At 42.2% G+C, this 15,563-nt stretch overlaps 1 protein-coding gene across 1 annotated transcript in view; it reads left to right on the forward strand.

Annotated features, from left to right (window-relative positions):
• Positions 1 to 432: 432 nt before the first annotated feature.
• ttll12 (tubulin tyrosine ligase-like family, member 12) overlaps positions 433 to 15,563 on the forward strand; it is a 42,418-nt gene continuing 27,287 nt past the window's right edge. Inside the window, exons 1-5 of the mRNA XM_083757509.1 lie at positions 433 to 604; positions 1,561 to 1,730; positions 2,405 to 2,603; positions 6,967 to 7,126; positions 13,412 to 13,545. Coding sequence (XP_083613635.1) covers positions 449 to 604; positions 1,561 to 1,730; positions 2,405 to 2,603; positions 6,967 to 7,126; positions 13,412 to 13,545 — 819 coding nt within the window. The 5' untranslated portion in view covers positions 433 to 448. The remainder of the gene's footprint in view (positions 605 to 1,560; positions 1,731 to 2,404; positions 2,604 to 6,966; positions 7,127 to 13,411; positions 13,546 to 15,563) is intronic.

Consider the following 15,563-nt stretch of genomic DNA (forward strand, 5'->3'; position numbering starts at 1 on the left):
TCAGTCAGTCAGTAAGTCAATCCTTTTCTAGGACCAGTTGCAGACAGGTGCTGGTTTTAATTAGTTAGGGGTCCGTCATCTGCGGCAATCAATTTGGGGGTCCTTGGACCTTGACATGAAAATGTCTGAGAACCTTAAAACCATCCATGTATTGTATATTAACTAGATCATATATTCAATCCCCCACAGTGCAGTGCGCACACAGCTGTCAACCAGCCTAGAGTAATCTAGCGAGAGTGGCGACATATTATGCTATGGGCTATATAGTTCCAAACATTGGAACTATTCCATTGAGATCGCGTGAATGAGCACTTCCGCATTCCATTGTTACATATTAATGGGATTCAACGCTAGTGTGTCGACTCACCACTCTCTTCCTCTGAGCCACTAAACTCTGAGCCAGCCACACTTCCTGGCCACCACCATGCCACACGTGAGTTCATACAAGATGACAACAACACACTCAGAAACAGTTCTCAATGGAGACGAGGAGGAGGAGGACGAGGAGTTCACCGCGTTCCTCGCTGAGCACGTCGCGTCACTGCGGGCGTCCAGAGTGCCTCCGACGTACTGGAAGAGTCTCTACTATAAAATTGTCAACGAGGTATAATAATATAACGTGGATTCTATTCTGTGTTACTGTTGGCTAACTTGCTATCGTGTTGTGTTTATAAGTTTTCACTTGGAATATCCTGTTTTAGAGCGGATACGGAAACTACCTGTGTGTAGGGGTGGAAACGAACGGATATCGGTAGGCGGACTTTAGACCGGAGACGAGCACTGAACAGCGAATAGAGACACAACCAGACCAGGCTGGAAGAAGAGGCTGTTTGTTTGACACACTGTTGTTTTTGGCAGCACATTTTGATTTTAGTTTTAGTCATAGTCTTTTGAATAGTTTTCATTTAGTTTTAGTCACATTTTAGTCACCTGGAATGTGTTGGTGTTAGTCTAGTTTTAGTCGACTAAATGTCATAATATTTTAGTCGACTAAATCTACAGGTGATTTAGTCGACTAAAATGTATTTTGGCAGGTCTTGATGCCGTCGTAATGAGTGTTTTTACACTTGCTGAAAATAACTGATCTACAATCTGTTTTGCATGGTGAGCTTGGTTGCATGTGAGCATGCAACCAAGTGTAAAATGACTTATACTGGATCTCTTGTCCACTAGTCCCTTCCTAACATTTTAGTCTAGTTTTTATTTGTCGACGAAATTGTCAGTATATTTAGTCTTAGTTTTAGTCATCGTAGCTTCGTTTTCATTTAGTTTCCATCTGTTTTTGTCAGTGAAAATAGGTAGTCGACGAAAAAATAGTTAGTTAGTTAGTTTTAGTCGACGAAAACAACACTGGTTTGACAGCCCCGCCACATTGTGAATAAATGCATAGATGACATAACATGATGACAATGGGAACATAAATCACAATTTGTGCTCATCATCATGTAATCTCGGAATTCAACTTGTCTATATTAGTACAAATCCGGCAAAACACCACCTTGTAGACTAGTGACTTGCACGCAGCTATTAAATGGGTGAACTCGTATGTGTCCTAAATAGATATATGATGCCGGGGAGGTGTTTGGAATCATGCAAGTCCAACGAGGCAGTGGTCGTGAGGAGGAGGAGGAGATCACAGAGGAGAACCATGGTGGGTCTGTGCCTGTGGTGGTCTCCTGTAAAGTCGTGATCACACGAGAGAGTGGGCTAGACGCATCAGACCCAACCAGGTGAGGGCGCTAGTGTTCTAAAACACGCGCACACACACACACACACACACACACACACTTTTTGATTGATTGATTGAAATATTTATTAACAGTTTGCAGAATTACAGTACATTTCAAGCACAAACTCAATACAAAGACTGTTAGCTGTGAGTGGACGACCCAATTAAGCATTACACTTGTTTACAAGAGGGTCCACCATGTTCAATTCATCAAAACAATTAGAGACGTACAAATATAGACACTTCTATATAGACAAAGAACAGAACAGGAATTCATCATAAAGGAAGCAAAAAGGGAAAAGACACACACACACACACATACACACACACACACACACACACACACACACACACACACTCACTCACTCACTCACTCACTCACTCACTCACTCACTCACTCACTCACTCACTCACTCACTCACACACTCACACACTCGCCAGGCAGAGACTTGGACAGAGTTTGGGCTGTTTAGTTGGGCAACTACCTGGACTGGTCCTTTTTTTTTTTTAAACAAAAGACATTCGGGGCTTTAGTGAGCCTGTGGGCTGGCTATTTAATAATAATAATAAAGTAATACATTTGAAAGTTAAGCTAAGCAGTTAAACAAGTGGTCACAAATGAGAGCTACTGAACTGAAGTAGAGTTATGAGAGTTATGCTCTTCCACCTTCACAGTGTATTCCTGGTGGACCACGCATGGACCTATCGGGTGGAACATGCTCGCCAGCAGCTAGAGCAGATCCCCGGGCTTCTGCCCAGAATGGCTTCCCTCATGGGGATAGACTTCCACGGAGAGTTCCCCGACCCCGACACGGTGGAACTGGTGCTGGAAGACATGTGGAAGTACAGCCAGACCTACCACCTGGCCCAAGGGGTGAGAAAATCCATCAACCCATTTTGACCTGAGATCAGATTCATTCATGGTGAACCGATCAACCAGGTATGTTCGTACAAATACCTAGGAGTAGTAATAGACCATCTTTTGTCATGGAAAGATCAGATTGATTCAGTGTGTAAGAAAACAAAGCAAAGAATCTACTTCCTTCGCCGTCTAAGATCCTTCGGTGCTAGTAGATGGATTCTTCTTTTGTTTTTCACTTCTGTTATTATGAGTGTTCTCCAGTACTGTAGTACCACCTGGTATGGATGTCTGTCTGCAGCCCTAAAGTCACAACTGCTGCAACAACTGAACATTTGTTCAAAGATTGTTGGACAACAACTTCAGAAACTTTATACATCCACATATGATAACAACATCCTATGGTTAGCAAGGAATATCACCTCTAATACTAAGCATGTGTTGTATGGAGAATATAGGTTGCTACCTTCAGGAAGGAGATATGGTGTACCAGCATACAACAAGGTCAGACTAAAGAGGTCCTTTGTCCACCAGTCGACCTTGAGGCTTAATCAGGAGATGTAGTAGCCACAGGATAATCTAAGCGGTGGATATTGCTCATGTCTTTATTTATGTAAATTGTCTTGTTATTTGTGTTTTGTATTATGTGTTTCTGCATACTTGGCTGCTGTGTCGCAAGACAAATTTCAGTGTGAACTGAAAAGTACTATATCCTATATCATATCATATCTCCTCCTGCCTGCATCTGGGCTCTCTCAGGCAGAAACGATGAACCCGGAAGCAGCGGGACAAAAATCTGATATCTCCATAATAATTTCGAGTTGTAGTTCTTGTTAGGTTGAGTTTACATTAGAGTTGTAGTCCTGTTAGGTTGAGTTTACATTAGAGTTGTAGTCTTGTTAGGTTGAGTTTACATTAGAGTTGTAGTCTTGTTAGGTTGAGTTTACATTAGAGTTGTAGTCTTGTTAGGTTGAGTTTACATTAGAGTTGTAGTCTTGTTGGGTTGAGTTTACATTAGAGTTGTAGTCTTGTTAGGTTGAGTTTACATTAGAGTTGTAGTCCTGTTAGGTTGAGTAACTTGAGTTTACATGCGTGAATTCCGTTTGTGTCCCAGCATAGGCATGGTAATGCCCCGCCTGCCTGTGATTGGCCTATACTGTCCTCCGAGCTCCGTCCGATGTGGATATGCCTGGAAGTAGTATGGTATGATACAAGAGAACGCTAACTTGTACTTTTATTTTTGTAGAAGAGGCAAACTAAACTAAACTAATTGTTTATGCCGTTTGCTTTGAAGGAATAATTGATTGAACATGCACATGTTCTAAAATAAAGAGTTTGTGTTGAAACATTTTTGTACTATAAAAAGGTATATTTTCCCTTCATCTTTATCCTTTTTTAGTGTAATAGTATTAGTATTAGTATTAGATTAATACACGATAATCAACACTTACACTTTATTTACCCAAATCAAATCATAGTACAACATACGTAATCAATCAAAGCAAACGGCATAAACAATAAGTTTGCCTCTTCGACAAAAAAAAACGTACACGTTAGTTACAGGGCTGCATTCTGTCGTGTGTGCCAAGCTGTCGTTCTCTTTTTTTTTTTTTTTTATATTCTTTTGCGGCTTACGCCTTTTATTGATTTTTGAAGGGACAGACAGTAGGCTGATAGGAAACGGGAGAGAGATGGGGGGGATGACATGCAGTAAAGGCCGTGTCGGGCTCGGGAGTTGAACCCGCAGCTGTCGTTCTCTTGTTGTATTATTTATTTCTCAATCTTGATTGATTGATTGAAAAATGTATTAACAGTTTGCAGAATTACAGTACATTTTAAGCACAAACTCAATACAAACTAAGACTGTTAACTGTGAGTGGACGACCCAATTAAGCATTACACTTGTTTACAACAGGGTCCACCTTGTTCAATTCATCAAAACATTTAGAGACATACAAATAGACACTTCTATATAGTTAAAGAACAGAACAGGAATTCATCAAAAAGGAAGGGAAAAGATACATATACAGATTTTACAGGGGCCAGTTTCGAATTGCAGCCGTCCGTAGGTGCCCTTTGAGAGCGGTTTTAAAGGAGTCAAGGGATTCACATGTCTTAATGACTGTTGGTAGGGCGTTCCACATTTTGGTGGCATAGGAGCGAGTAGGTTACAGAGTAACCTTGCGTCTTGGAGCACAGTCAAGACAGGCAGTGTCAGTAGACCAATCACAGGCAGGCGGGGCGTTACTTACCATGCCTATGCTCGGACACAAACGGAATTCACGCTGTTTACATGTGTGCTGTGGCACAGCTTCAGTATGTCATAAGTCTCGCGTTGATCCAAATGCAAAATGTCCAGCAGGGGGAGTGGTTCTACCAGGCTAGTTATATTTAGCAGCTATAGAGCTGTCTCTGAAACACTACCAAATGTTTACTGAAAAGTTGACTCCAGTCGTTCCAAGCGCTTTGAGCACTTGGAAAAGCGCTATAAAAATGCATTTCATTAGTGTTGCAGTGGAATCAGTCAATGCAAAACCTACAACCCTGATTTGTGGACTGTGGTTTGATTGATTGATTGAAATATTTATTAACAGTTTGCAGAATTACAGTACATTTCAAGCACAAACTCAATACAAAGACTGTTAACTGTGAGTGGACGACCCAATTAAGCATTACACTTGTTCCACCATGTTCAATTCATCAATTGGTTGTTAGGCTATGTGCGATCCTCTGGCCCCTTTTCCACCAGTTGGTTCCCAATGTGAACCGGTTCAGTTCTTTTTGGTTTTTAGTCCATGAGCCAGAGCTCCAAAATTGGAACGTTAATTATGAATTGAGTAGGCAAAACCATACCTATATTAGATTGTTATCACCATGAAACTTCCCCAATTGAGTACTTACATGAAGGCAATGATTTATTATATTACAAATTTTACATTTTTAAATATGCAAATGCGGCATTATGTAGGAAAATATGCAAAATAATCAAAAATATGAAAAAGGTACTACTGTGGAAGGGTTATCATGTATTAATTTACTTGTATTGATCCAATAAACAATTTAATATAGCGTTTTCCCACACGTTTTCCCACACATTTTGGAGCTCTGGCTCATGGACTGAAAACCAAAAAGAACTGAACCGGTTCCCATTGGGAACCAACTGGTGGAAAGGGGTCTCTGTGGCCATGACATATTGTCACATTGTCTGTGGTGTTTGTGGCTAAAGGGTTTTGCTGAGTTCAGAATCTGTTAGCCAGGTTGGTGTATACAGGTTGGCTCAGGAGTTAGAGCTGGTCGTCCAATTCAGTATTTAAGTCCGAAGTCATTTTGTAGTGCTACGTTACGTCCGGGTCCAAGTGGCACCAGCTCCCGTCCGCATCCCATTGTAAATAGAATATCTAAAAACGCGTGAATCTTTTTAAATTGACGTTATTTTTCAGAAAGGAAGCCATAGAGGGTTAAAATGGGTCTTAATGCTTCCAACTCGAGTAGAATTATTAATGTTTTGTACAAGTGTCCATGACAACAAAGTGTGGAGACAATAAAGACTATTATTATCATTATTATTGAAGGTCCATTTGCTCGGTAAAATATTTCGGGGGATATTTACAATGTGTGCAGGCTTGAGTATGTTGAATCTAGTTTGCATTAATGAGGATTTAGTTGACACAATCAAATAAAATGGCGATAGTATTCCATGTGGGGCAGACGGCCTGTCACAGCCAGATTTTGGAGAGCAGCGCAGCTTTGTTGTTGCGAGGAAAGCGGTAAAATGAGACTTTCGTGGTTGTTTTCGTCTCAGATTTAGTCCGACGGAGCGTCACAGTATAACTCCATGGGGACACAAAAGCGACACAAAAGTAGGACCCGGAAGTATCTCAGGAGGGGGCGCTCATGTCACAGCTAAAATACTGAATGATCCCTGGGTCGGCAGTTCGAATCCCGGCTCCTCCTATCCACATGTCCAAGTGTCCTTGGGCAAGACACTGAACCCTACACTGCCTCCAGTGAGTCGGTCGGTGTGAGCTTGCCACCGTCGGTGTGTGAATGTGGGAAGTGAGGACGCTGGCGTCGACTGTTCGCCGCTTCACCTCCCAATGTATGAATGAATGAACCGTTGTAAAGCGCTTTGAGTACTTGGAAAAGCGCTATAAAAATGCAATTCATTATTTCATTACTGGCAGCCGTAGACTCCATTGGTGTAGACTCCAAAGTATTATTGTAGTACCAAGAAAGGCCAGAACAGACAGAGAGGGAATCGTCTCTCTTCGATATTGGTTCTATATGGTGTTGATAATGATCAAAAATAACTGAAATGCATAAATAACGTGAAAAGCCTGATTGACCTGAACTTCCTCCCCCTCCACCCCTCCACCAGTCGGCAGAGGAGAAGGTCCCGGTCTGGTACATCATGGATGAGTTCGGCTCCCAGGTACAGCACTCTGACCAGCCCAGCTGTGGCATGGCTCCCTTCTACTACACCCAGGGGGAGCTGGCCTACACCGTGCTCTGGCCCCTGGGCGACCTGCAGGAAGGAGGTAACTGAAATGTGTGTGTTTGTACGTGTGAAAACAACGGGCGGATGGACAAACGTAACTAGACCACACAAAAGTCTGTCTGTCCGTCCCATGTCGTGTGGCACACAAAGGGTGTGCACAGTGAGTGTTTGTGTTGACTTCAGCCTTTATCCAAGGCGCTTTACATAGATTTTGCATTAAATTCACCCATTCACACACACATTCATACACCGATGGTGGCGGAAACCATGCAAGGCACCAACCTGCACATCAGGAGCAATTAGGGGATCAGTGTCTTGCTCAAGGACACTTCGACACTAACTTTGGGGGAGCCCACAGGGATCGAACTGGCAACCTTGTGGTTACCATCCAGCCACTCTACCCCTGAGCCACCATGTGCGTGAGCACACAGGGGTCAGTGGGTCTGTGAGTGAACCAAATGCAACCCCACTCCTGCTAGATAGATAGACAGACATACAAACTCGGTCACTCATTGGAGTGGTTTGGCACCGCTCAAAAACAGTTCAACAGAAGGTCAGAGGAGATTTGGTGAGGGAGGGCATGGGTGGGGGATGTATGTGTGTGTGTGTGTGTGTGTGTGTGTGTGTGTGTGAAGAGAGAGGGTTAAACAGCTGGTCAAACCAGTTTGGATGATGCCGTCTCTGTGGAATTCCGTAAGATAATTAATGGCACTTATGCGTAGCTTTTCCTGGGTCTCAGACTGGAACTCCTTCTGTCACTGTCACTGTTCATTTTCTCCTGGCGCCTCTCTGTCGAACATAAAACCCCCGTTCTGGGATAGTGCATTGGCGTGGGACCGGACCGTGGGTTGGTGTTGCTGTTTCCTGGGATTTCTGAGATGTGGCCCCTCCTGTCTCTGAATGTCCTCCTTGACCCTCCCCCCCTTGAGTATAATGAGGGAGGGTTGTTATCAAACCTTTTTTATTGTTTGATCTGTTCTGTTGGCAGTTTGTCAGTGACGGTTTATGGCCTCCTATCAGTTGGTAAGGAGGGGTCCGGGCTTTACGAGCGGAAGCATGCACGGGGGAGGGCTGTACTGTGGAGGGGGAAAGCCTCTGATGTACGTACTGTAGTAGAGCCCAAATCTAAATCTGTGAATATACAAAGACCCTGATTGTTATTTCTTCCCTCTCTCCTTATCACAACTACAGTTCACATCCTTGTAATCTGTAGTGTAGTGTTGGGGTCAGTGAGGACTGAGGGTAGGCCCTTTGACCTCTCAACTCAACTTGATTCTTCCTTTTCTTTAGCACATCACACCAACATCTTTTTTTAGCACATCTACATTCAGTACAAGCTTTGAAGTAGGGAGTTCCTGGCGTCGAGGCCAGTGTCTTAACTGCTCAAGGTTTAAGGTTTCTTTATTTTGTCTCCCAAAGGAGAAATTTGTCTTGGACCCCGAGGACCCCGAGGACCCAAGCTATAAATAGTGGAACTGCGGTGGGATTCATAATCACGCCCCAATGACATATTTATGAGCGTAGATAATTGAGCAACACTTTGCTATCGTAATAATAATAATAATAAAGCTTTATTTGTATAGCACCTTTTAAGAACCAGTCACAAAGTGCTTTAACAGAGAGACATATATAAAGAGACATAGCAAGGAGGCACACAATAGAATAAAATACATTGTCAATAATGCACAAAATCACAACAACAACAGAAGAAATCAATTAAAGAAATCACAAATCACATGGGTAGGGGGTTGAATGCAGCTTTGAAAAAATGAAACCTTGAGTCGTAGCCTTGGAGAACATCCAAATGTAACTTATCCATTCTTTATCTCCCCATATTAGTTAGACGTGGTATTGAATGCGTCTGCTGCAGATCTCAGTGTGCCAAAAGCTGACTAGACTAGACAACACCTGCTGTTGACATGGTATCGGAACCTGTTTCAGAATGTCAGACGTGACGTTATTAGGAGGGTAACCGAAGATGTTGTTGACAAAGTCACAAATTGACACGTCGGAACCAGTAGATTTTAAACACATTATGGTGCTAGTAAAGTCCGGTAGAGTGTGTTGCTACTGTTGTTTTATGGTCGTTTGAGTTCATTAATTTGTCACGACTCACGAGTTGTCTACCTTTTCTGTAATCGTATAATGTTAAAACACTCAATTCAACCACTCTCTGCAGCTACTGTGCTTGATTCTGGTCTCTGTCTGGTGTCTTTGCCTGAAACCAAGATGGTGTGGTTAGGCGAGTGGTTCCCAAACGTATTCGTATCAAGGACCCCCAAATCAACATTTATTAGTCCCCCCATTTGAAAACATATACCAGTGACCCCGATAAGGGAGGATTTTTACGGCTCTAGCAGTGATTCCGAAACACATTAATTTTATGGACCCCCAAATTCACACACATTATGCTACGGACCCCTGATTTAATGTCATTTCTATCTCTGGGACCCCAATTTATATTGTAAAACCACTGTTAATTTAACTCAGTGTACAAATGTACCCCGGACCCCACTTTGGGAACCTGTGGGTTAGGTACTATCTCACGGTCTCCACTAACTCATACATGTTCTTTTGCTGCGTCGTGTGCGTTCGGTTGGCTGAACTCCTGCTCTGTTCATGTCAGCTGAGTCTCTCTACTCCTGTCTTTTGTGCAGGTTTTGGTTCTCCTCCATATTTTCTTTCTTAATTTTTGTTTCCCATCGTACCTGTCCGCCTGCTCCTGTCAGTAATATGATTGTTGATTGTTTATTTATTTTCGTGTCATGCACACCTTGTGCCCAACCCTCATGGGTTTATAAGACACCGTTTCACATTTGCAATTACGGCATGTTTTACATTACATAATTTATGCATTTTACAGCATGTTTTACATTACATAATTCATTATATTACACCTCAGATGTATACAGAGTACTCTGTCTTCTTTCCCAAGCTTGACAGATAAAATCTGCTACAACGAAAGTCCCTTTGGCAAAACATATCTCCATTTTTACATAGTAATTTAAATCTAGGAAATCCCCACATATAGAAGACATCTTATTAACCAAAATATCCCTTAAGTCGTCGTATTTAGGGCAGTGAAAACAAGTGAACTTCGTTTTCAATTTCATCTAGATCACAGAACAGACAATCTCTCTCATCTTCAGGGGTGGCATTAAACCTGCCAGTCTCCAGTGCTAATGGTAATGTTCCTGACCTTATTTGAGCACAAAGAGATCGTTGTCTTTTGTTTATACTTCACATAAGGTTCTACAGTGTATATGTCCTTTATAAGGCACATTTTGAGTGACTGCCTCTCTGCTGACTCCTGAAGAAGTGTGTGGTTAGGAAGTGGTTGTGAGTTGTGAGTCAGTGGACCGCATTCCTTTGGCAGTGCGTAATGCAGATCAGATCATAGCAACAGCATTGCCTCTAGCTCGGAGGCAATAATGTGGTTGCTATGGAAAAACCTTACCTTTCACCCAGTTAACAGCACTTAATATTCAGTTGCGCACTGTCTCTACAAGTTCACAAGGCCTCATGAGCATAGGCTATTCTTGGTGTGTGACAGATTAAGTGTTCACATCGAAAAGCAACACAGCAGACAATAATGTGTTGTTGTCTTCTGTTATTTGCCAGAAGCGATTACTTTACAAAGGATCTCAGACAGTCATTCAGAAATGGTGTTCATGAGCTGGTCACTGAGCTCTCATTGACTCCAGTGTTCATGAGCTGGTCACTGAGCTCTCATTGACTCCAGTGTTCATGAGCTGGTCACTGAGCTCTCATTGACTCCAGTGTTCATGAGCTGCTCACTGAGCTCTCAATGGGCCTGATTCTTCAACGCGCTTCCGCTTATATATTGACGTGACGCTAGCGGAAAGGCATTTACGTGGATTTCCCACATTAATTTGGAATTCATGGAAATGGCCGTGAACTTGACGCTGACTTTGGTTGATCGGAAATTCCGCTAAATCCTGCGGGACCTCTTTAGGTGGCGGAGAAATTTGCGGAAGCATACACTTGCACATAGATTTATTCAGAAGGCTTTAGTCTTCATGCTGAATCAATAAATTGTTCCCAAATCTCAGATAAAATATGTAGGCATGTGTCCCCAACATATTGGTCGATCAGCACATAAAAAAACGATATATATATATATATATAAAAGCCGAGTGCACTTGTATGCCTAAATGCATGCATTCTAGAGGCAAGTTAGCCTATAGAGTCCCATAAGGAAACTGCCCCTGCAAGCCCCGACACCTTTTTATTTATTTATTAGGATATTTCTATAGCATGCCATGCGCGATTGCGCTGCTCACTTGACAGCCTTCTCTAGGCTACTCGCAGTGCAACGCGTTGTAGATCTTGTAGATCGGCTCTCGCGGACTGCATGTTAAAAAACAAACTCACAATTATAATAAGAACATAGGCCTACACTTATCTGCATTTTGCACTGTACGAATCTAACGTTGTTTAGTGTGTATAGTGTATTGTTTAGTGAGTCAGTTCTCTTGACTGTCGGTGTGTGTGTGTGTGTGTGGGGCGGACAGCAGCATGCTGCCGCTGAACCGAGTCCAATCTGGGTGAAATTTCATTGGAAAATTAATATAACGGCGCGGTGAGCCCGGCCAGGACAGAACACGGCCCGGCCCGACTGGCATTCTATGCCGGTCTGACAGACAGACAGCAGTCACGACGGCTAATTAGCCCTATAAATCCACATTATGGCATCAGCGCGTGCAATTTGGTCAGTCAGTTTTAAGCCAGCTCACCTTAATTCATTATAATATGGGCAACGTTGTAGCTGTGTAGGCTGTAGGCTACTACATTGATCTCATCATGAGATCAATCAAGTTTGCCAAGTGTCCCGACTCCTGCAAATCATTTTAATATGAGGACATCATGAAATGAACCATGCACTTACATCTGACAAAGAGGATAGGCTACCCGCTGTATATGGTTGAAATTCTAAATAGCTATGCCTACATGTCCATGCTCAGAACAAATCCATTCTCCACATATGCATTCAGACAGCTGACAGTGAGATGATATTAATCTATTCCCTGAATGAATCAATGCAGCTCTGATTATTATCTCTTTACTTCTGCAGGTGCCTTTCTTTTTTTATAACCCTGCAGTGCATTCATCCTGTCAAAATTAACTACTCTACAAGCTCATCGCGCTGTTGTATAGAATTGAAATCCTCTGTGCAGGCTATGATGACGTATTTCGAGATTTCCTGTTGCCCTTATATGGTGTAGAATGGGCGTGGATGTTCCAACTAACCAGGCGACACCAGGCGAATCGCTTGGGAAAAATGCAGAAAGGATACACTCGGCGATCCGCACAAATGAAGTGATTACACCAGCTTCCCTGAATAACACGTCCTCTCAACGTAGGATGATCGGACGGATAAAAAATTTCGTTTTTGAAGAATCAGGCCCATTGACTCCAGTGTTCATGAGCTGGTCACAGAGCTCTCATTGTCTCCAGTGCATTCCACCAAACTTCCGGTGTAGTTTGGCTGCCATGGTGCGACGAATCTGCCGTCTGGAATGGAGTGATAGCGAAAATGACGTTGGTGACCTTACCTCCGGTTCTGTGCCTTTTTTGCACACACTACCCTCACTCCAGACCAGAGTGACCGTTCAAATAAAGATCTTTACACCTCGAGAAAACGACGAGTAAAACATCTGAAATTGTGCTTGTGAATATTTAGCATATTTTGCATTATTCATATTGTTGATAGGCTAGCTGCTAGCACATGCATACAGTTTGATGCTTTTCATGCTAAAAATCGACCTTGTTAAGATAAAAGAAAACATGACATAGATTTATCGGTGTGTAATCCTCACCCTCATGACACAAACTGAAAGAAATTTCTAAATAGCAGATCGTGAAAATGTGGCGCAAATCCTGACAGAAAACTGTCAAGATTTAGAAGACATTTTATAAATTTCGACGTCAGGCCTAAATGGGTTAAAGAAATGGTCTGAAGTAATGTCAGATGATGTGAACTTCAACTTCTTGTTTATGAAACAAGGATTGAATTGTATATAGTGGTTTTGTAGCAAGTGTGGAAATATTAGACCTTAATTGTAAAACTTTCAATTATTATACTTAAGCAAACCAGGAGACAATTTTCCACATATTTTGGACCAAATAGCCAATTTTACGTTGAGGAATTTGAGGTTCCCACTCTTCCTGATGGATATCGGGTTATATTTTGGGCCTGTGCCCAAATATAAAGGCCAATCGGTAGAACCCACAAAACAAACACGACTTGGAAAAATAAAATACCATGGATTAACGACTTCCCAATTATGTATTTTTGTTGCAGATGAAATAACACGGGATTACGCATACGGTGAGACGAAGCCTCTAGTCAGACAGTGCCGTCTGCTGCCCTGGGTCCCTGTTGACCTGGAAGGTGTCAGCACCGTGACCCCTGAACCAGATGACCTCTACTATGAGGTGAGTCCCAGCCACAAACACATTGCTCTCTCTCTTCTCCTTTTGTATATATTAAATAGGCCTATTCATGATTCTGCTTCAGTGCTTATAGAGAAGTAGCCTATGTTAGTTTGTTTTATGGAAACAGTTGTTTGTGTTGAATGTGCTAATTGCACAGAATTATTCAAAAGAGAGAAAATGGGCAAGGCATAAAATAATGCACATTGCACTTGTCGTTTCATACGTCATGTGGAAATAAGGTTAAACAAAAAATAAATATATATATATATATATATATATACACATCCCCCCCCCCCCGTATATCTAGGTGTGCCCTGAGATTTTTAGGCTATGAAAAGTGTTCCCTGGGACAAAAAAGGTTGGGAAACACTGGCCTAGTGCGCTAGTGTTTTCCAAACAGTGGGTCCAGTAGGATCCATTTTCGTGGGTAGCAACTAAATCAATTCATTTTATTTTTAGTTTCCTTATGATTCATTATTATTATTTTTAAAGGATTTTTAAAAGATTTCCCCCCCAAAAAAATCACACAGTTGAAAACAAACACTTTTCTAAAATAATTTCATGAATAAAATAAAAAAGAATCAAAGAATTTCCCTAAATTAGTAAACAAATCTTTAAGAAGTAGTGAAAATAGCAGATCCACATTAGCTCGCCATTTTCACTAGTTTGGGACCCAGGCAAACAACTTATTTCTCTTTGGGGTCTTTTGGGCTAAAACTAGTGCACTTTTGGCAAAAGGTCGGCTAGAATTGGCCTTACCAACGATAATATCTGGCCCGGCATATTCGTTTGTAAATATTTTTCAATATATGCCTGGCAGCCCCACATTTAGGCTATAATAACCAACCTGTACTGGAAGAACACTTAATATTTTACTTTATATATACTTTCATCCATGTGAAATTGTATAACATTGTTTCACAGTTTATCTAGACCTTGAACGATGCAAGCTTTCCTGTTCTATGAAAGAGCCCGGGTGTGTTATCTCTGTTTTGAAAAGGAGTAGGAGTAGGACTGTCTCCAGTTGAAATGAGCTTTTGTAATGTTTTTATGAACTAAAATGTTCTCACATTCAAGGTTGACTCTTCTTAGTAAGTCTTCGTAAAAAAGGTAATTTTATAAAACATATTTATGCCGAAATGTGCCTTTTTTGGTAGGGTCAAGAAAGACTATGGTCGAGAGAGCATCGGATATAGTGAGTGAGGGAGCATATAGCGTTGACTTGGTGAGACGAGAGAAGACAGAAGTGTGTGTGGTGTGCAGCTGCTAATGTTTTACCTGGTATTCTAGTCTAGTGTAGCACACCCTTTGAAGTGTCTGAATAGCTGGCCCTTTCTTAAAATGGCTCTCCTCCAAACAGACTGCTGCAGATTACTACAGACTGGCAGTCGAATGAAGTTTGGGAGATCAGATCAGTCGGTTGGAAGGTGTGAAAAGAAAAAGGTGGCTGACGCCACCTGAGAGAGAGACAGACGGCTACTATGGTGCTAAGTTAGCCTATGGCTTGATGTCTTTTTCCAACACAAGCCCGCTGCTGTCTGTCAGTCGAATTATTATCTGCCTTATCTACCTTTATCTGTTCTTCAAGCAGAAACTTAACTCGCACCTCCCTCACGCCTTGTCAGATCCCATGGCCTATGTCTTTTTCCTCTTCACACATGCGTGTTTAAAGACCCAAATTAACCCGGGGTCTGATCATGTAGATAATGGTATATTTGGACCGTAACCGATTAAGACCTGGGGCCAATTCTACAAATGTTTTCTGAGAAACGTATGTTGCTATCAGTGGTGCTCAAACATTTTCATGCCAAGGACCCCAGAATTATTACCGGACCCCCTCAAATTCTAACATAATGTGTCTGGGTAGCTCAGTCAGTAGAGCTCTCGCCTTTGGACCACAAGTTCATGGGTTTCATCCCGGGCAGCGCCAACTCAGCATATGAGTCGTGTGGAAGCTGATGGTAGGTGTGGCGCTCCACCTCAGAAATCACCCCATCCAATGAGGGGTCTAGCACATT

This window comes from Protomyctophum parallelum (assembly GCF_964188405.1).
Source record: "Protomyctophum parallelum genome assembly, chromosome: 22".
NCBI lineage: Eukaryota > Metazoa > Chordata > Actinopteri > Myctophiformes > Myctophidae > Protomyctophum > Protomyctophum parallelum.